The 23,043-nt window shown below is 42.6% G+C and overlaps 1 protein-coding gene across 1 annotated transcript; it reads left to right on the top strand.

Moving 5' to 3' along the window:
• Positions 1 to 7,993: 7,993 nt before the first annotated feature.
• Positions 7,994 to 22,120, top strand: LOC307262372 (uncharacterized protein). Its single transcript, XM_080043235.1, has 4 exons — positions 7,994 to 8,097; positions 11,111 to 11,235; positions 13,007 to 13,450; positions 16,606 to 22,120. Exons 3-4 carry the CDS (start codon positions 13,025 to 13,027, stop codon positions 17,686 to 17,688), a joined length of 1,509 nt encoding a protein of 502 aa, XP_079899361.1. The 5' UTR covers positions 7,994 to 8,097; positions 11,111 to 11,235; positions 13,007 to 13,024; the 3' UTR covers positions 17,689 to 22,120.
• Positions 22,121 to 23,043: the final 923 nt, after the last annotated feature.

Genomic DNA, 23,043 nt, shown 5'->3' with positions numbered 1-23,043 from the left:
ACATTTCTCTCCAAACTTTATTTTTAAAGGAGGTCGCTCAAGAAGAAAGAAAATTCTACAGTTGTTACACGTCACAAATCTATTTTATTCTTATTATTTAAAGGTGCTACGAGGAACTTTTAAATATTTCTGAAACAGTCTAATTTCTCCTCTGATGATCATGACCATCAGTGTAGAATAATGCTATTTTTACATAGTTTTTCTTTATGCCTTTTTCATGGGTAAGTTCACTCAGGAACAACAGCTGGAGTAGTAAAAACACTACCGCTTTTGTCCAAAGGGGGGCGCTAGATGAACACAAACTTAAAAGTTCCTCAGAGCACCTTTTAAAACACTGAGACGCATCCAGACGGCATCATGTGTAGGCTACATATCACATCCTGACTCAAGTGATTTCTATTTTACATATTTCTTTTGTTTTTGCAGTTTTTCTGGAAAGTGGTTGTGTGGTTCCATGTGGGAAGAAGTCACGTTGTTATTTTTGTTTGTATTCAGTCTTCAAAACTAAAAAGCCTGAAAAGAGTTTTTATAAATAAGGGAATTAACTGTTGGAATAGTTAGACTGGAGGTCCCCACTCCAGCTACGTTCACACCAAAACGGTTTGTATCGCGCAAAATGGGGAATTGTTTTTTTATTTTCAACATTTTTTTTTTAAAGGGACAGTAGAAATTCATACTCTAAGGATTTTTTTAAATTTTTAAAATGCACCGGAGTGAGTTAAAAGTTAGTTTTCATGGGCAGTCCCTTCGTCTGCTGTTAATAGACACCCTAACGTGAAAACAACAGCAAAATACACAAGAAGAACTTCAGATAAAAGTTGAAGCGACAGTGTTTTGGATACGCGCCACACACACACACAGATCCGCACAAAAGGACTTGAATCTTTGTATCAGGATTCATACAGAGTCCAGAATGTTTAGACAATTCTTGATTTATAATTTTGTTTTTTTTAGGGTGTGAAATCGTTTTTACAGTCCCGCGAAACACTGTTGTCGCGTTTAAAAAAACGGCCCGAAACATTATATATATATATTTTTTTTTTTGCGTTTTTATGTTGAAAACGCTGCTGTGTAAACGGCTCCTAATAAATGTTTGATGCGACCTTGGGAATGAGGGGTTTGAAAGGGATATTTTTGTGTTTTTAAAAAGTTGTGTTTTTTTTTTTTTTTTTTAAGTTGTTTGTACTTCAAGCAGACTGTGTGTGTTTATGATGACAGGGAACCGTGATGCTTTTATTTTGAAATTCTTAATTCTACTCCCTGTTTTAATATCTGAGTGAAAGTCGCAATACTTTTGATAAAAAATAAAAAATGTGCCCTTTTCTTTTTCTAATTCAACAGTCTGACGAAACCAAAATCTGAAAAAATAAATTCATATTTAAAAATAGAAATGTTAAAGGAGCTACGAGGAACTTTTAAAATATTTCTGAAACAGTCTCATTTTTCCTCTGATGATCATAAATGACATGTAACAGCAAACGAGACCATCAGTGTAAAAGAATGCTAATTTTTTTATAGTTTTTCTTAATGCCTTTGTCATGGGTATACGCTCACCCAGGAACAACAGCTGGCGTGGTAAAAACACTACCGCTTTTGTCCAAAGGGGGGCGCCAGAATTAACACAAACTTGAAAGTTCCTCGGAGCAGCTTTAACCTTCAGTATTGAAATGAAATAAAAATTCAGAAATGTGAAAATTAAAGGAGGAGTCAGTGATTCTGGAGACTGATTTTTTGTCTTCTTGTATGTAAACAAAGGGTATGTTAACAAAGTGGCCCACCATAGCTAAAGCAACTTACCCTTTCACAGAGCCTAGGCTGTGTATAAACAATTGCTTTCAGTGAACACACAGTACAGACAGGTAGCGGATCGTAAGGAGATATTCACTGATTTTAGATTTTTTTTTACAAATTGATTTTGACACCAAGCGTTTTCCAGAATAGCTGTCTCCACCTTTAACTCAAACCGTTGACCTTTTCGTGACTATTCTGAGTGAGTTTTCTCTTCTGGTCGCCGGTGAAGTGGAGAGAACTCGCTGCTGTTTTTACCTGTTGAACACAGAACCGTCTGAATGTCATTTTACGCCAAGTTTCAGCTGATGGTGGTGATGGTGATTTTTTTATTATTATTATTATTATAAATTTTGAATTTGAATTTTGAATTTTTCTTCATGCCTGTTTTTGTCTTTGTACTTTTTAGTGTTTAAAATTCAAACAAAAATACAATAAATGTTCACAACTACCAGCTGGTCTGACGAGTCTCATTTATTAACCATAGATAGTAAATAATATGGATGTAGCATCCGGGCTGACCTCAGTTATTCACACGGCATCCAATAATCCTGGTTTGTGTGCGTCGCCATTTTGTGAGATTTTTACTCCGCCTCACGTCGGGGGGAGGGAGATAGCTGACGTATACCTCCGAGGCAAAGTGAGGGACAACGGGCGGAGAGCTGTCACTCAAGAGATCGCGCCAATACATTTTAACTTCCAAAAGAATAAAAACTAGCGTGGTCCAAAAAAATTCACCCCCCTCAGTGTTGTCATGGAGATATGACCTAAACATACACACTAGAATGTTTTTTTTTAATCCAGGCCTGAAATTATTTAAAGCTCCCATATTATACACTTTTCGGTTCTATTATACACCATATTATATGGTCTTAGTGGTCCCTAATACGTTCTATTATACACCATATTATATGGTCTTAGTGGTCCCTAATACGTTTTTCTTTAATTGTTTGCTGAAAAAAACTTTCAGATAATTTATTGTACTATGCTGATGTTCATCTTATCTCACAATGGCCTATTTTTTAAAAAGAGCTGCAGCTCCCCTCGTAAATATACAATCTTTGAGCTCCCCCGGCCCCCTGTCCGGAAGCGAAGCCAGATACGCCTCGCCCTCTGTCTGTCAGGGCCGTGGACCAATAAGAAATAGGGGTGTGGGCTGCACAGTGGAAGCTTCTGGCTTTCCAGTTTTTGAGGTCAGAAACGAGGAGAATTCTGACTGGAGTATATTGGGGGGGAGGGGTGGGGGTTTCAGAAAGGGGGAGAGTGAGAAAAGGAGAGATTGTTATTTTTTTAAATATTTTGGCAGTCTCTAGGCACACCGTGGACCCATGGATATGTTAGAACACATTTAAAAAGTGCATTTAGCATAATATGTGACCTTTAACATTGGAGTCAAAGAGAGATGGCTGTCTTGCCAAAGAGAGTGCCGTAAAGCAGAACGCAGGTGCCGTAAAGCAGAACGCAGGTGGCGAAAAACAAATCTAAATGTTCACTATAACATCTTCAAAGAGAAACTACGCACGTTTAATCTAGAACTAAGAAATGCAAGACAGTCTTTCTTCTCTGACATCATCACCAAAAACAGCAACAATGCACATGCCCTGTTTGCTGCTGTTGACAGGCTAACAAACCCTCCTGTGTCAGTAGCGTCTGAGCATCTTTCCACGAGGGCCTGCAATGAATTTGCCTCCTTCTTTACTGAGAAAATTCATAAAATAAGACAAGCTGTCACTGCATCAATACCAGGTTCAAGATATGTTTTGTCTCTGTACCCATTTAAAACAAATTCAGATGCCATGACAGAGTTTTTTCTGATAAACAAGAAAAACCTGGATGACATTATACAACACCTGAACTCCTCCTCCTGTTGCCTTGACATTCTGCCCACAGGCTTCTTTAAAACTGTTTTTAGCTGTATGGCCTCAGATGTCCTAGAAATTGTCAATATGTCCCTTCGCACTGGTGTATTCCCACAGGCCCTGAAAACAGCTGTCATCAAGCCACTCCTAAAAAAGAAAAATCTAGATACATCACTCATGAACAATTATAGGCCGATATCCAACCTACCATTTTTAAGCAAGATCATTGAAAAAGCTGTTCATCATCAGCTAAATAACTACTTAGCAATGAATAACTGCTTTGATGTCTTTCAGTCAGGTTTTCGACAACACCACAGCACTGAGACTGCTCTGGTTAAGGTCCTCAATGACATCCACTTAAACACAGACAGTGGCAAAAGCTCTGTATTAGTTTTATTGGATCTCAGTGCTGCGTTCGACACAGTTGACCACAGCATATTGCTAGATCGACTTGCAAACTGGGTTGGACTTTCTGGAACTGTGCTAAACTGGTTTGAATCATACTTAAAGGAAAGAGACTACTATGTGTCAATAGGCAATTTCACATCCGAGCGAACAAATATTACATGCGGGGTCCCCCAAGGTTCCATTCTTGGGCCTCTTCTGTTTAACATATACATGCTACCGCTAGCTCAGATTATGAACAAAAACAAATTATGCTACCATAATTATGCAGACGACACACAAATTTACATAACCATATCACCAGGAGACTATGGTCCGATTCAAGCACTAAGTAAATGCATTGAACAAATCAATGACTGGATGTGCCAAAACTTTCTTCAATTAAACAGCGACAAAACTGAAGTAATTGTCTTTGGTGCCAGGGATGAACAATCAAAAGTCAGCGCACAGCTTAAATCTGTTATGTTAGAAAGCACACACCAAGCTAGAAATCTTGGAGTAGTGATAGATTCCGACTTGAATTTCAAAAAACACATTAAATCAATTACTAAGTCAGCCTACTACCACCTTAAAAATATATCGAGAATTAAAGGGCTAATATCTCAGCAGGACTTAGAAAAACTTGTCCATGCATTTATTTTTAGTAGACTTGACTACTGTAATAGTGTCTTTGCAGGCCTTCCTAAAAAATCAATCAGACAGCTTCAGCTAATTCAGAACGCTGCTGCTCGAGTCCTCACTAGGACCAAAAAAGTAGATCACATTACCCCAGTTCTTAGGTCTTTACACTGGCTTCCTGTCACTCAAAGAATTGATTTTAAAATATCGATGATGGTCTACAAAGCCTTAAATGGTTTAGGGCCAAAATACATTACTGATCTGCTGATACGTTATGAGCCGCCCAGAGCCCTTAGGTCGTCTGGGACAGGTCTTTTAAAAGTCCCCAGAGCTAGGACTAAACAGGGAGAGGCGGCATTCAGCGTTTATGCGCCCAATGTCTGGAACGGACTGCCAGAGAGTCTGAGGTCCGCTGAGACTCTCAGCTCTTTTAAATCGGGTCTCAAAACGTTCTTGTTTCCCTTTTAACCTGTAATTTTTTTTTTTTTTTTTTTTTTTTTGGTAAAATGTTTTAATTCTTTTATTTAAATGTTGTATTTTTATCCGTGTTTTAAATTTGTTCCTTTTTTTTTTTTTTTTTTTTTTTTTTTTTTTTTTGTATTTGTATTCTTTACTTGATTTTAACCCTGTGAAGCACCTTGAGTGGCCCTGTGCCTGAAATGTGCTCTATAAATAAAATTGCCTTGCCTTGCCTTGCCTTCTGCATCCAGCCCCCAGTGGCACTTCCGGGTTACTACAGTTGTGGTCACTTCCTTATTGGATGCTGGTAGACATCGCTGAGGTTGGGGCTTGGTTATAATAGAACAAACTGTAATGTACGGAAGAGGATTTGGGCCAAATACTCTTATTTTATTATACACTTAAAGCTGGGGTATGTGATTTCTGATTGGTCAAAGTTAACATGAGCGGTACACTTTGACCAATCAGAGCGAGGCTCCGATTCTCTGTTCTTATTGGCTGTTGGGACTGTCCATTCACTTTGGCACGACTTTGTTGGTGTTAGAGCGTGTCAGGGAGGGACCAAAGGGGAGGGACCAAAGAGAACAAGTGGAGCGGTTGAGGTATTTGGATTCAAATCTCTATCCCAACTGCTATTTTCTCCCCAAATCCTCCACCCCAGCTTTAAAGGAGAAGTCAGTGATTTTTGTGTGTTAATTTAGAAGTTAAATCTCTATATTCATACAGCAATCACTTAAACAGTATGCATAGTTCATAACACAGGTCTCCCAGTCACTCAGCTTTGCAGTAAAAAAACAACCACAACCAACTAAAGGTAGTAAGGAAGGAAGGAGTGAGGGAAGGACTCAAGAAGGGAATAGTTTGGGCACATTCCAAATCATGAATTGCATTGAGAAATACAGACAGACAGACCACTCCAAATGTTCAGTGTCTCTCGTTTGACTATCAGAATCAGATCAGAAAGGATTTTAATGCCAAGAAGGAATTGGTCTTGGTGAATAAGGTGCTTACAATAAGACAGTAAACAATGTCTGCCTCTCTCTCTCTGTCTGTCTGTCTCTGTCTGTCTGTCTGTCTGTCTGTCTGTCTGTCTCTCTCTCTCTCTCTCTCTGTCTGTCTCTGTCTGTCTGTCTGTCTGTCTCTCTCTCTCTCTGTCTGTCTGTCTCTGTCTGTGTCTGTCTGTCTGTCTGTCTCTCTCTCTCTCTGTCTGTCTCTGTCTGTCTGTCTCTGTCTGTCTGTCTGTCTGTCTGTCTGTCTCTCTCTCTCTCTCTCTCTCTGTCCCACCTATTATATCAGCGATGCCCAGTCCCAGTTGGCTGATAGTTGGCGTCGGCCTGTAGCTCTGTCTCTCCTCTCTGTCTGTCTGTCTGTCTGTCTGTCTGTCTTGTCTGTCTGTCTGTCTGTCTTTTGTGTCTGACATTAAGACAATAAACAATGAACGAACAGTGACTATCATATATACAATATAACACAATATATAAACCAGCAGAGACACAAGTGATAAGTTAAAAATAGAATAAAAACTAAGGTAAAGATACTTTAAAATTGTAAACATTTACGAATTGGTGATGGGTATGAGTGTCCGAGTCAGTGTCAGTCAGTGGGGGTGGTGGTCCCGGGACCTGTTAAGGCCAGGACACACCAGCCCGATAATCGCCGTCGTCAAAAAAAAAGACGAATCTGTTTGGTGTGTGCCGTGACGTCGGCCGACGTAGAGGTCGTCGGGCTTGTTTTGAGCCTGTCGGCCGCCGATTGAACATGTTCAATCGGCGGCCGACCGTCTTTCATTTGGAGCAATTTGATTGGTGGAGGGCTAGCGAATCAGTGAAGCCCGGAAGTGAGGCGGGTAGCACAAACAGCTAACAACAGCTAGCCATCGTTCTAATGTGTTTGTTCGTTTCGTTTTGAGAGTACTCACATGCATCAACCCTTGTTGACTGCTCGACACTCTCTGCTAAAAATTGTGCTCTTATGGTCCATAAATATAAATACGTATTTCTATCTATGTTTATGCTCCAGAGAGCCGTCCCATCATTTCCGGCTTTCGTATTTTTTCGGGACACAATACAGATTAGCGCCGCCTGCTGGTGTGGAGACATTACAAGCGCGGGACGTACGGAAAATAAGCAGTCGTCTCGGTGTGTTTTTGGGCCGCGACGGAAAGACTGGAGCTTCCTGAAACGGCGACTCCAGTTTTTGGGTAGTCGGAACGTGAACCCGAAAATGGTGACTGCCGATTCAGGCAGCTCCAGTCTTCCCGTCGTGGCCGAAAAAGTGCAAAGAACACACCAAACCGACTGCTGACTTTCCGTAATGAGACATACGAGTGAGGAAAAGAGGGAGTTTGGGAACATATCGTGGATTTTTGAGGGTTTAAATTTCACACAAAATATAATTATTTTTTTGCCATTAAAACCAAAATGGTTCTTTATAGCCAAATACTTTCAATCTGGAAACTTTAGCATCAACTTGAAATGAAAACAACAAATCAGCCATAGTCCCCCCCCCCCCCCCAGCCCACACACACACACAGCCTACCTACACAGCCGTCCCCCCCCCAGCCTACCTACACAGCCCCCCCCCCCCCTCTCCCACACACACACACTAGTAAGGTAAGGTAGCTAGGAATGGAGTTAGTGAGGAGAGGAGGTATAGTTTGTGCAGGAACTGGCGTGTGAAGTGTGTGTGTGTGTGTGTGAGAGAGAGAGGGAGAGACCGTGTGTGTGTGTGTGTGTGTGTGAGAGAGAGAGGGAGACACCGTGTGTGTGTGTGTGAGGGAGAGAGTGTGTGTGTGTGAGTGTGAGAGAGAGAGAGAGAGAGAGAGAGAGAGAGAGAGAGGGAGGGAGTGCGTGAGTCAGTGAGGAGGGAGGAGAGGAGGCGAGGAGACGTGGCGGCTCAGCCGGAGTTTGAGCTTGTATTGACGGGCAGCGGGTTCGATCCACACGGCCATGCACCGGAGCCCCCACAGGTACCGTACCATCTCCTCAACCTTAGCGGGCTTTAGGAGCTTCTAACCCGGCGTACAGCTGTGGCGAGACCCGCTCCAATCATGGTTCTATAGAGAAATGCTCCATTGCGCTCCGTTTCCGCTGTTATAGCCTACATGCCTCAATCTGCATGCCTGCCTAAAAAAAAAATGCATGCACCTTTATAAACAGACTACTACGGAATCGGCTACTTGGCTAATAATGCATTCATACTGTTACTGTGGGCTATTTATGATTTATAGTGTTTTAACGAGTGATCTTTGGGTTCGCTAGAGTAAATTTGATACACTTTAGTAATGGTTTTATCAGTAGAAAGGGCCTAGTTTATTTAATCCACTGTAACAAAGTGATTTTGACACCGAACATTCATTTTCACACATTAAAAAACCCCGTTAGGTTATTTATCATCATAAATGGACCTGACAAAGGTTATTAAATAGTTTTTTAACATATTTTCGCCTTAGAAAATCACTACAGTGCCTTGCTAGTTTGCCATACCACCACAGCTAAGGTGGCATGTCATTTTCGGCAGGCATTCACAACTTCCACACAGTCATTTCCAGATGGGTTTTAATCTGTCTGTTGGCCGTTATTAGTGTCATTATTCCCGCTAAAAGTGGAGAACCATACATCGCTACACTCTCACTTTCTAGCCCGATAGCACAACAGCAGCTACGTAGCTTAGCATAGCAGCCTCCATTACAGACAAGATGGCCACTGTAACTGGCTAGTTGTGCTAGGTAGCTAGACATGGCATCCTGCCCCGTCTTTGTATGCCACACAGCGAAGCAGAGCCGCTCCATGCACCGGTGGCATGTGGAGCTTTCTCCCCCGGCCCAGAGGCCTCGTGTGGCGGGCAGATGTGGTGGTGTAGTGGGGGGGGAGGGGGGTGGATGGAGGTATGGAGGTAAAAATCAATCAGAGCCAGATAGTTGCGTGGCGGTTTGAACGAGGTTTGAAAATGCTACCTGAGCGCGCGAGAGACAGGTAACCGTAACTTCACGCTTGGATAGTTTAGGCAGGAGTTCACACTAGTTTAACCTGCAAAGGCTGATACAAGAAAGCATGCAAACTTTTTAGTGTGTGTGTGTGTGTGTGTGTGTGTGTGTGTGTGTGTGTGTGTGTGTGTGTGTGTGTGTGTGTGTGTGTGTGTGTGTGTGTGTGTGTGTGTGCGTGTGCGTGTGCGTGTGCGTGCGTGTGTGTGTGTGTGTGTGTGTGCGTGCGTGTGTGTTTTAAAGTGGAAGTAGTTTGAAGGTATTTGTCTCATGCATATATTCATGTGTCCAGATATACCAGTGTCCCGCATATCCTTAAATAAACCGAAAAGGCATCGCATCCATTCATCTAAAAGTATAATAGATAACTCGCCTATGCTGTATTTTTCATGGGCCTATAGGCTAAAGGTATTTTTAGGCCGATGGGACTTTCCAAAACAAAGTTACAAAGATCTTTACAGAGCAGATTAAAACGTTAACCCAAAACCAACGTTAAAAACAGAAAGAAAACCATTAAAACAATGTTCTAAAGTAAAAAGGTGAAGTTTTAACTGACATTTAAGATTAGTTTGCTGTCCTAACTTGGTTTTTTTCCGAGGCATGTTCACACACAATCAGATTACTGATAAACAAACCCCATTTCTAAATGCAGCTCTAAAGTGTAAGTTAAAGGTGTAGTCAGTGATTCTGGAGAACGCTTGTTGTCAAAATCACTTTTTATCAAAATCAGTGAATATCTCCTCATGGTCCGCTTCCTGTCTGTACTGTGTGTGAGCTGAAAATGAATCCAGTGTTAATACACAGCCTAGGCTCTGTAAACATTTATTATTATTTTATTTATGTCAACTTTATTTCTACAGGCAAGTCATTGGGAACAAGTTGGTACTTCCAGTGGCGTCCTGATAAGTGACACAACCCACTAAGGGGACGTGATAATCTTTAATATATTAGTTTTTAAGAGGTGGAAGCCCCTATAAGCTAGCCTGGACCTATCAATTGACAAACGTTAACTCACTTGAAGGCGGGTGTCTGTTGAAGTTTAAAACTATTGGATCTGCCCAGTGCCACTCTGGATCTGCCAACTAATCGCATAACGTTTGGTCGTGACGTATGTCATGCGCCGGCTTCTGACTACAACTGAAACTGGCGCACGACCTCAACGTCATTGTTCTCAGCCACTCCCTCTGTTCGCTGATTGGACCGGTAAAAATCTGTCCGGAGAAAACCTAAGAATATATACTGCAGGCCCAGACTGACTACTGAAGGGAAATGAAAATTGAGCGGAAGTAGGTAGGCGGGCGGTGCCAGGCTGCCTATAAGCATCTTTGGGCGTTCATAGTAGGCTGCAGCTATGTGTGATTAATCTTAAGATGGTAGGAGATGTTAATAGTTATTTCTTAGCGGTATAAACAGTATCATCAGATCTGTACAGGTAGATACATTTCTACAGTCGCCAGGTAAACCATCTTTCTGCCCATCACTAGTAGCAATATGTTCAGGAACAAACTTTTGACTTTGACTTGACTTAACTCTGTCTGTCTGTCTGTGTCTCTGTCTGTCTGTCTGTCTGTCTGTCTGTCTGTCTCTTCCTGTCTCTGTCTGTCTCACTGTCTGTCTCTCCCTCTTTGTCTGTCTGTCTCTCTGTCTCTCTCTTTATCTCTGTCTGTCTGCCTCTCTCCATCTGTCTGCATCTCTCTCTCTCTGTCTGTCTGTCTGTCTGTCTGTCTGCCTGTCTCTCTCCATCTGTCTGCCTCTCTCTCTGTCTCTCTCTCTGTCTCTCTCTCTCTCTCTCTGTCTGTCTCTCTCTCTGTCTGTCTGTCTCTCTCTCTCTCTGTCTGTCTCTCTCTCTCTCTCTGTCTGTCTCTCTGTCTCTCTGTGTCTCTCTCTCTCTGTCTCTCTGTGTGTCTCTCTCTCTCTCTTCCTGTCTGCCTCTCTGTCTCTCTCGCTGTCTCTCTCTCTGTCTGTCTGTCTGTCTGTCTGTCTGTCTGTCTGTCTCTAGGCTGGTCCCAGTCAGCTGTGGGTGGTGACATCAGAAGCACAACGTTTTGCTTGTTGGATTTTCATTGGACGCTCGTCTCAGGAACACGCCCCCTTTCCATATAAGCCCCTCCCCTCTCAGGACAGGTAAACATCTTCCCTGCGTTCCAAATCTCCTCCTCTTTCTTTTCTCTATTCTACATACTACATCTGACCATAAACAGTATCTAGTTAGGATGCAGTATGCTACACTTGGGACATACTTTAACTTATTTATTTCATCCTAACATGGCTCCTTGATCTTACCTCTTGCTTTTATATCCGTCTCATCCCCGGTTGTTTTCATATTGAGGCTCCGTTGATGTGACGTCACTTCAGGTGCACACTGGATTGTGGGTCAGAATCACCCCGAATAGCATGCTGTTTTCAACACTAAAAATCTCGGCCGGATGTAGTAGGACATCTGGGTACTTCTAACCATACTAAATCTGACCACAAGAATCCTAAATCTCTTTTCTACCATACTAAATAGTAGATAGTATGGGGATTGGAACGCAGCCCTAGTTATCTATTTATAGTATTCCTAAATTCAACCACTTGTGCATATATAAATATTTCCAGTAACATAAAATGTGGGGTAAGTGATTCTTGAGAATGTTAGTTGACAAAAGAATTGGGTCTTAATACACAGCCTAGGCTCTGTAAACTGGTATGTAAGCAAAGGGGCCACGGTAGCATTTAACCATGCCCGTTTACAGAGCCTAGGCTGTGTATTAACACTGGATTTTGTGAGGAGATATTCACTGATGTTGACAACAAGAGTTCTCAAGTATTGCCTACCCCACCTTTATGTATATTTTGTTTAAACATTTGTTGTACGGGCGCTCATGGTGTAGTGGTTAGACCCCCTCCCCCCCTCCATAGAGTCTCAGTCCTCGTCACAGCAGACCCGGGTTAGAATCCAGCCCGGGTCGTTCTCTGTCTGTCTGTCTGTCTGTCTGTCTGTCTGTCTGTCTGTCTGTCTGTCTGTCCTCTTCACAGCAGACCCGGGTTAGAATCCAGCCCGGGTCGTTCTCTGTCTGTCTGTCTGTCTGTCTGTCTGTGTCCTCTTCACAGCAGACCCGGGTCGTTCTCTGCATGTCACCTCTTTCTTTCATGCGGGCAGCTCTTTAAAAAATTCTTGTCATTTAGTTTGTCAATTTCCGGTCATTTTCTTTTGGACCATTTTCACTGTTTTGGCCGAAACCGTAAATAGTTTATTTTGCCTTATTCGGAGCATCTCTATCAGGAAGATGTTTGAGTCAGTCTGTGATGATGTTGATTGAGATCTCTGAATGTTATGATGGAGAGCTAACACTACTGAGACTGACTCATAATATCTCATAGCAGGAATATAAACATGTGGTGGTCATGTCAGCCACATTTTAAACTTTGCGTCTGTCTGTCTGTCTGTCTGTCTGTCTGTCTGTCTGTCTGTCTGTCTGTCTGTCCGTCTGTGTGTCTGTCACTCTGTATTTAATTTTTTTGTTTAAAGCTGGGGTATGTGATTTCTGATTGGTCAAAGTTAACATGAGCTGACACTTTGACCAATCAGAGCGAGGCTCCGATTCTCTGTTCTTATTGGCTGTTGGGACTGTCCATTCACTTTGGCACGACTTTGTTGGTGTGTAGAGCGTGTCAGGGAGGGACCATAGGGGAGGGACCAAAGAGAACAAGAGGAGCGGTTGAGGTATTTGGATTCAAATCTCTATCCCAACTGCTAATTTCTCCCCAAATCCTCCACCCCAGCTTTTAAGGCTTTTTTCTATTTCCTATTTTTTGCATAGAAATACAGAGTGACTGTCACACCAACATTTCCCTGCACATGTTGCATGAGCATGTGACAAATAAAGTTTTTATTTATTTATTTTTCCACCAGGGAGGAGGCAGCTTCACCATGGCGGAGCTAGAATCATCGGACTGTCTGTCCCTGGTCTCCCCTACTCACTCCCCATTGGTTGACGAAGATGAAGAGGCCACGCCCACATTGAACTCCTTAGCCAATCAGGTGGCAGAGCCCTTTGTGATGCTACCGTGTGTGAAAAGCGAACCAGAAGACCTGATAGAAGACCTGGATCCCATTCACACGGTGGACCTGTCCGAGATCCAGCCGCTGTCGACGGCCGAGTTGTGCCGCGACCAAATCAAGATGGAGATCAGCGGTTTGGACTACATCAAGTCAGAGCATCTGGGTCTCCACGGCAGCCACCTGCATAGCAACCATCACCACAGTAACCACCTGGGGGCGGACACGGTGTCGGAGCTGATGGAGTACAAGTCGCTACAGTACGAACCGAGCTCAGTGTACGACTATATATCACAGGTAAACGCACGCACACACACACACACACACGCACACACACACACACACACACACACACACGCACACACACACGCACATGCAGAGCAGCTGACAGAGAGATCGGCTTTATGAAACGCGCACATTATGTAAAGCCCCTATCTCACTGGGCTGCGACTGTTTGCGACAAGTTGGAGACTTCATTCGCAAACGAGTCTCTAAACTGTCTCCAAACGTTCGCGGAGGTCTCAATTTCCTCGCATGAGTCGCAGAGCAGCGCAGTCCTGTCGCATGAATTTTGAACATGTTCAAAAAAAGTGTGCGACAAATCTGTCTCAAAACAGTCTCAGAGTGGTCGCAGGTGTCTCCAACGTGTCGCAAACCCTTCTCAATTTAGTTTCCGCAAGTCAGAAAGTGCGAGCAATGTGAGACAACTTTGCGAGGGGTTGGCGACTTATGAAACTAAATTGCGACTGATTTGAGACAAAAATGAGACGGTCGTGCGACGCTCGCCAGACGTTCACGAGACATAAATGCGACCTCCTGGCAAGTGTTGGGCAGGACATTCGCAAACGTGTCGTGAGGAACCAACTCAGTGAGACTGCAAGTGAAAATTGTCGCTAATTTGCATATTTGGTCGCAATTTTGTGTCTCCAACTTGTCGCACACTGTCGCAGCCCAGTGAGATAGGGGCTTAAGTGATCACTGTATGAATAAAGAGCGATTTAACACTTATATTAACATAAATAAACCGCTTACTTCACGTTTAAATACTAACAGACATTACTCTCAAACCTCTCCTGTAAAGACCAGGGGCCGTATTCACAAAACATTTTAAGGCTAAGAGTAGGTCCTAACGTGCTGATTTAGGAGTAACTCTCAAAAATAAGGGGCGTTTCACTCCTAATTTTAGGACTCCTAACTTTTTAAGATAAGTGTAATTCACAAAGCATTTTAGCGCTAAAACTAGCTCCTAAATCTATGAAAAGCTCGAGAGGCCTCCTAAGTCACTAAGAGTAAATCACAGACACTCATTTGATGGCATTTTGGAGAGATTTAATGCTAGTGAGCTTTACAAAAGGTACCTTAATAGCTGTAAGGGTTTAATGATCTTAGTAAAGCTATATTTAGAAAGTATAGACACATTTATATTTATTATATTTATATCAAAAATTATGTATTAAGTTCCTTTTCCTGCAGTTGCTTTGGGTTTACGATGCACTGAAAGTTACTGTTGGTGTCACGTTTGGGTTTAATTTGTTACTAGAGTAGGCCCATATGTGGCGCTTCCATCTCCTCCATTCCACAGGTCCGCTACTGTATAGTTGCGTGTCTCGCCTTTTTCCTTCCGCATGCACTTTACGATTTCGCCAGTTGTTGTTTCTAAATGGTGAATTTCCTGGTTTGCCGCTGTCTGACTATTGCGGCATAGTCCGCCGTTGAGGGAAATACAGTGAGAGTGCGTGGCGTGCAGCTGTTCAACGAGGATATTTTTTCCGATTCAAATCATTGTAACATTTTAAATTAATAGACCTATGTGGCGCTATTGTAGGCTAATTGTGAAGGAATGTGTGGGAAACCCTGCAGTATCTTGGTTTCATGTTAAATCAGTGTCACTTGTCATTAATTGTATATAAAAACTCTTCACTTTAATACAGCGACACGATATGGATATCTCCACAGTGTTTCTATCATAAACTCACTCTTAGCTCTCATTCCCTCTCAGCCAATCACTGTGGGCATAGAAGGTATGAACATGACATCATCCATAGCAACAGGGTCAACCACACCCTCTATTCTCAGCTTAGGAGTTCCTCCCATTCCTTAGTAAAAGTTGATCTTATCAGCTTTGTGAATAGGTTTTAAGAAATTACTCCTTACTAAGAACTTTTAGTGCTCCTTAGGAGTACTCTTAGCGCTAAGATAAAATGTTTTGTGAATACGGCCCCAGATTATCCTGCCTGTCTGTGTGTGTGTAGTCAGAGATCTTCTCCTGCTGTGTTTAAGATCTTTAGTCTAGATCGGTAACTGTCGTCTCATAATCCTGTTAAACTAATCGCTGCTTTAAGTCTGTGATGGCTCACAACACACAAACAAGCTCTCTAAGCTGCTTTACCTACTGTGAGTTAAGTCTAAAGGCCAGGCATCATACTCAATGATAATGAAGAGCAGGTTTTCTCCATCAGAAAAGTTGTTAGGCATGGTGGAAATAGTGCTGAACAATTTTAGTGAAATTCCCTGCGTTCCAAATCACATACTTTTTCTTTTTACTATACTACATACTAGAGTTTGCTGGTTTCCATACTGTGAAGTAAAATGTGGATGTAGTAGGACATCTGGGTATTTTTCAGCATGCTGCATCTGACATCATGTATTGGGACAAACTAATTCTTTTTCTGGCATACTAAATAGTATTGAAATTTGGGTATTTGGGATTGTGCCATTGCAATTATAGTGGACTATATTGCGATTTGTGAATGCCAGCTTTCATAGTTTAGCATATTATAGTACACACCAGTCAGTAAACTATGAGGGTAAAAAACTAAATGAACATTCATTAATATTCAAAATCAAAGTGAAATGTTCAATAATTGGTGATAATAATTTAAGGTATAATTGTGTAATTTCCTAAGTTTCTTGTATTAATGTTTTATTATTTGTGATGTGCATTATCTCTAATCAAATCTGTGTGTGTGTGTGTCTCTCTGTTTGTCTGTCTGTGTGTGTGTGTGTGTGTGTGTGTGTGTGTGTGTGTCTCTCTGTGTGTCCCTCTCTCTGTCTCTCTCTCTCTCTGTCTCTCTCTCTCTGTCTCTCTCTCTCTGTCTCTCTCTCTCTCTGTCTCTCTCTCTGTCTCTCTCTCTCTCTGTCTCTCTCTCTCTCTGTCTCTCTCTCTCTGTCTCTCTCTCTCTCTGTCTCTCTCTCTCTGTCTCTCTCTCTCTGTCTCTCTCTCTCTCTGTCTCTCTCTCTGTCTCTCTCTCTCTCTGTCTCTCTCTCTGTCTCTCTCTCTGTCTCTCTCTCTCTCTGTCTCTCTCTCTCTCTGTCTCTCTCTCTCTCTGTCTGTCTCTCTCTCTCTCTCTCTCTCTCTCTCTCTCTCTCTCTCTCTCTCTCTGTCTCTCTCTCTCTCCCTCTCTCTCTCTCTCTCTCTCTCTGTCTCTCTCTCTCTCTCTCTCTCTCGCCAGGTGACGGACACTCTAGAATACATCCGGTCAGACCACCATGTTGACCTTCAGTGTTACTACAGCACCGAGTTCGGCTCCTTGAAGATGGAATACCCCGACTACACGCTGCCTCACAACGGCCTCGAGTCCATCCACATGGCCGAGCTACGGGATGAGCTGAACAAGCTGCGGCCCGATGCCTTGCTCGTGGAGGGAGTCAAACAAGAGCCGGGAGAGTTTCCTGGAGGTGGGGGGGCGCTGTTCGAGCTCCAACCGGCCCAGCTAGGGAAGGGGTCTGGCGGGGAGGCTTCGGCGAGCGGTAGCGGCGGTTCATCGAAAGGTTCCGCTGTCCGAAAGGCCCGTAACATGCTCGGGGAGAAGCCGTTCTCCTGTACGCAGTGCACCAAGAGGTTCAGCACTCTGGGGAACCTTAAAACACACCAGCGCATCCACACCGGGGAACGCCCCTACAGCTGCTCTCAGTGCGGGAAGAGCTTCGGCCAGGCGGGGAACCTGAAGCGCCATCAGCTCATCCACACGGGGCAGAAGCCGTACGTCTGCGCCCACTGTCCCAAGGGCTTCACCAAGGCCGACGATCTGAGGTCGCACCAGCGGCTACACACCGGGGAACGGCCCTTTATCTGCCTCACCTGCGGCAAGAGCTTCGGCCAATCGAAGGAGCTGAAGGCGCATCAGCTGAGCCACACGGGGGAGAGGCCCTTCTGCTGCCAGCACTGTGGCAAGAGCTTCAGCAAGGAGAGCAGCTACAGGAACCACGTCCAGATACACACGGGGGAAAAGCCCTTCACCTGCTCGCAGTGCGGCAAGACATTCAGTAACTCTGGGGTGCTCAGAACACACGAGAGGATCCACTCGGGGGTGAGGCCGTTTGGGTGTAACCAGTGTGGGAAGAGCTTTGGGCGGCTGGGACATCTGAAGGCCCACCAGCAGATACACACGGGGGAGAGACCATTCGCCTGTCCGCACTGTGCCAAGACCTTTAGCCAATCAGGACATCTCAAGGCTCACGAGCAGATACACAAGAGAGAGCGCGCGGACACGGCCAGCACTAGCGGCAGCAGCTTAGGCAGCGACAGCAGCTAAACACACAGACTGTACACTCCCTTTACCGGTGCAGGCAGGGAGGCTGGAGAATGGCTGCTGTTGTTTAGAAAGAAAAAAAAATCTCTTTTCAGTCAAAATCGGTGAATATCGACATGCGATCCGCTACCTGTCTGTACTGGGTGGGCGCTGGAAAACTAATCCAGTGTTACAGCCCCTGTATTGTAAACCCAAAGCCTTCTAGCTATGTTACATGGGGAGTTAGTTTCATGATAGTAAAGCATCTGAAAAGAGTTATAGGCATATTCATCAATCCACATTAAAGATATTGTCATTTAAGTCTGATAAACTTTACAGAGGTTCAGTTTAGATGAGGCTATGGGCTATGCTCTGGTTCTTATGACACAATAAGAAATTTCAACCAATCACAGCAGTTCTCTGACCGAATGTTCTATAAAAACAATGACTGTTGCCACGGAGACAGTTTGATATGGCCACAAAAAACGGTCTAGACAGTAAAAAAATCAGTTTTATTAAGTATTATGTTTTATAATATTTATGAAAAAAATAAATCAATCAGGTTTTTGTAAAAGCATATCGAGACACCCAACTTCCATATCATATATTGATAAATTACTATTTAAGACCAGGTTTCCATACACTTTAATACACAGCCTAGGCTCTGTAAACAGGCCTGTTGCGTCTGTACTGTGTGTTAATACACAGCCTAGGCTCTGTAAACGGGCCTGTTGCGTCTGTACTGTGTTAATACACAGCCTAGGCTCTGTAAACAGGCCTGTTGCGTCTGTACTGTGTGTTAATACACAGCCTAGGCTCTGTAAACAGGCCTGTTGCTGGCTATGGTGGGCCCCCGTTCTCTACATACATCATGAGGAGATATTCACTGATTATTATTTTTTTTTAAGATAATTTTTAGGCATTTTCAAGCTTTATTAGACAGAGTTGAAATGGGGAGACAGAAAGAGAAGGGGGATGACCTGCAGTAAAGGTCAACGGATCGGATTTGAACCCGCGACCACTGCAATGAAGGCCGGAGCCAATATGGTACACGCTCTATCCACTACACCACCGGAGCGCCCTAGATATTCACTGATTTTGACCTTTAAAACGACTTTGACAACAAAACAAACGTTCTCCAGAATCTCTGACTCCACGCCCCTTTAACCTCTCGGAGAAACAAAGTATTATTCTTTCTTTTTTTATAAAAACTATATATATGAATTTTCTTTTTCCTTTTATGAATTTTTTCTTACATTTTCATACCTTTTGTGCTCTTTTGAATTCTATATATATATATATATATATGTGTGTGTGGGCAGGGTGGACTGACTGATTTGCTCTTATGCAAGGGTCTGTCTGTGTGTGTGTGTGTTCATGTCTGTCTGTGATACCAAGGGGCTAGTGCGTACTATGAACTGTTAGGTCCATGTCCCCGTCCACTTACTATGGAAGTACTTACTGAAAACACAAGCACAAAGAGACGTCAGAACTTTGTTTATTTTCGACTCAACCAGCAGCTCTTCCTGAACCAGGGCCCCGTGTGCACTCAAGTTTCTGTCTGTATTTAAAGTCTCTACGAGGAACTTTTGAATATTTCTGAAACAGTCTCATTTTTCCTCTGATGATCATAAATGACATGTAACAGCAAACCAGACCATCAGTGCAAAGAATGCTATTTTTATATAGTTTTTCTTAATGCCTTTGTCATGGGTATACGCTCACCCAGGAACAACAGCTGGCGTAGTAAAAACACTACCGCTTTCGGCCGGCTAGAATGAACACAAACTTGAAAGTTCCTCGGAGCACCTTTAAGTACTTAAACACGTTGTTACAGTAAAGTGTGTAACCGTCTGTCAAGTGTCTGTTCTGGATCAAATCCAGAGGTGATTTTAATATCCGTGTCAAACTCCTTTATCAGCCCGATTCAGCACTCTTAAATCCCTACTTCACCGGTTGGAATATGAAGGTGTATTGAACTCGGAGATCCTATTTAGTATAAATGTGCAAACAAATATGAAATCGGATCATTTTAGCCTTAGAAAAGGCAGAAAGAGTGTTTTATGGTCTCACTGTCTAACCCTACAGTTTCCTTCTTGTGACATCACAGTAAAGGTTAGGATTAACAGGACAGCTGGGCCAAGGGAAGACTGAGGGAAGACTGAGGGAAGAAAACCCTCATTCATTATATTATAATAGTGATTTTATAATGATAGAACGCTGGTTCCGTATGGGTGAAGTATTCCTTTAAGGCCTTTGCACAGCGGGAGCGTTTTATTCGTGCGATTAATTCTCGCGTTGTTAATAATTACTGAACAATACAGAGTCAATAGAAGCTTCCACACCAGCGCCGTTTATTTTCTCGAAGGAAGTCGCTTTCCGATAGTGAGACGTGACAAAATTCACATTCCAAAATATTCGCCCTTTTTTTCGTGGCGTTTCTTCGCGGCGTGTCCGTTGTGCAAACTGTCTTCAGGGTCTGGTCTCGTGTTTGGAACCTGTCTTCAGGGTGTGGTCTCGTGTTTGGAGCCTGTCTTCAGGGTCTGGTCTCGTGTTTGGGCGATTCTGGGAGTTCTGCGGCCGTTGCTGATGGCTTACTGTAAACTGTTCGACATTTAGTTTTCCCAGTAACACAAGGTAAAAGCCAGTGTCTCTTTACTGATGCTTTTGAGATTCGTAGGATATTTCTTAAAGGCCTACTTCACCGGTTGGAATATGACGGTGTATTGAATTCTGAGATCCTACGTAGTATAAATGTGCGAAAAAAATTGAAATCGGTTCATCCTAGCCTGAGAAAAGGCAGAAAGAGTGTTTTTTTTAACCCTATATTTCTCTTTCTCGTGACATCACAGAAAGAGAAATATAGGGTTAAAAAAAAACTTACTTTGTAAATATTACTGTGATGTCTTTTACTGTGACATCACAGTAATATTTACAAAGTACGTTTTTTTTGCACGTTTATACTACATAGGATCTCAGAATTCAATACACCTTCATATTCAAACCGGTGAAGTAGGCCTTTAAGCCCCCGATATGGTTTGATTTGAAATGTTTGCAGTGTTCTCTGTGGACAGATCGTTCCTACTCAAACTGTTACATCCTTTCTAATGTTTCTTGGTTTTTAGCAGCAAACAAAACGCTGCGTTATTATCACATTTACATTTCAATATATTGATTTGCACCTTCGACTATCTCTGCATAAGAACGCCAATAGTTGGTGGAGTCCACATTGCCAAACAAAGTGTGTGTGTGTCTCTCTCTTTGTGTGTGTGCGTGTGTGTGTCTCTCTCTTTGCGTGTGTGTGTGTGTGTGTCTCTTTGTGTGCGTGTGTGTGTGTCTCTTTGTGCGTGTGTGTCTCTTTGTGTGTGTGTGTTGTCTGTTTGCGTGCATGCAGATTTATTTGCCAACTAAATGTCAATCACTGGTTTGACATCATCAGTAAGTTAGGTGACGGTGTGCGCCAGCGTTGATGCTTCTAGTAGATCATTTAAACACCGACCAACCAATCAAGCCATCACATGTCCGGTGGGAAACGCTGTGATTCAAAACGCTCTTCTTTGCCTTTTAGAAGCGTGTGTCAGTAAACAGGGTCCTGGTTCAGTAGGGTCCTGGTTCAGTCTCCTCAGTCACAAGTACTTTGAAAATCATTTTTGCCAACCGTGTGTGTGTGCGAGTGCTTATTTTAGAGTGCTCGCTGTCCGACCGTTTACTAGCATTTCTATTCTATACAGGGCTGTGTTACACTCTGTTAATGTACTGTTGAAAAAAAGATTTTGATATTTTTTATTGATCGGGACTCAGACAGACTCTGATCTTTTTTCTTATTGTTGTTGATGATAATCTGCTGAAGACATTCCTTCAAATCATTCCAGTCGCATTGTAAAAAAAAACAGCTCTGTCCCTGCGTTCCAGTCCCCATACTTTACTATATGTACTATCTAGTATGGTGGACAAAAAAGATTTAGGATGTCCTGATTCTTGTGGTCAGATTTAGTATGCTTAAAAATATCCTGATGTCCTATTTCATCTGGCTGAGATTTTTAGTGTTGAAAACAGCATCCTATTTGGGCGATTCTGACCCACAATCCAGTTGTGCACTGGAAGCGACGTCACATCGACGGAGCCTCCATATGAAAACAACCGGGGATGAGACGGATATAAAAGCAAGAGGCAAGATCAAGGAGCCATGTTAGGATGAAATAAATTAAAAAGTATGTTAAAGTATGTCCCAATTGTAGCATACTGCATACTATCTAGATTATTTTTATGGTCAGATGTAGTATGGAGGACAGAGAAAAGAAAGAGTATGAGATTTGGAACGCAGGGCGAGTCTTTTGGACCAAACGATATCAGCACAATGAAACTCCTTTTCCAGACGTCCGCTCACTGTGTACAAACCTTCTGTCGATAATGTCATTCCTAAAAAAAGTTAATTAAAAAAAAGAGAAAACTGACGATGCAGCATCTTGTACTGGAAACAGAATTATTAAAGAAACTAATAATGAAACGTCGGTTGATCTGTTTTCATTTGTTCAGAGTTTGTGTCTGTGTGTGTTTCTGTCTGTCTGTCTGTGTCTGTCTTAAACCTGCAGTGTGTAGAATTTTGGGTTTCATTTCCGAGCAGATTTTGTAGAAAGTAATTATAATATCCATAAGTACATTTAATTTAGTGCATAATAGCTGAATTCCCGTAGAAAGGGTCTCATATATGTCCATATTTCTGCATATTTTGGACCAAGGCCTAGTGCCGCCATCTTGAAAGTGTCATAGTTGGAATGTCATCAGGTGCATTGTTTAAAATTTAGAATTGTTCTTGTCCTTGAAGGCCACTGTAGCTTCTGTTATTATTCTAAAGGGTTGGGGTTACCCAGGGAGCGTTGCATTCTAGAACTTTGTAGAACTTTCTTGATGACGTCATATTACACACTGCACCTTTAAGTTTATAACAATGTTTTTAAAGTCTACGAGGAACTTTGAAATATTTCTGAAACAGTCTAATTTTTCCTCTGATGATCTTGAATAACATGTAACAGCAAACGAGACCATCAGTGTAAAGAATGCTATTTTTACATAGTTTTTCTTAATGCCTTTGTCATGGGTATACACACTCACCCAGGAACAACAGCTGGCGTGGTAAAAACACTACCGCTTTTGTCCAAAGGGGGGCGCTAGAATGAACACACACAGAAAGTTCCTCGGAGCTCCTTTTAAAGAATTCTCTCTCCACAAAAATCCAGACACAAACATTATTGACTTAACTTGACTTTAATTATTTAAAGCAGGAGACAGACAGATACAAATCATTTTCCCACAAACCCAAAACAGACTATCAGGAAAACTAAAAACCCCTTCTTTACAAACTCACAACCATTCTCTATT

Source organism: Ammodytes marinus, assembly GCF_949987685.1.
Source record: "Ammodytes marinus genome assembly, chromosome: 16".
In the NCBI taxonomy this organism is placed as follows: domain Eukaryota; kingdom Metazoa; phylum Chordata; class Actinopteri; order Uranoscopiformes; family Ammodytidae; genus Ammodytes; species Ammodytes marinus.
The sequence above is the reverse complement of the archived record's forward strand: the minus strand, read 5'-3'. Positions and strand labels throughout refer to the sequence as shown.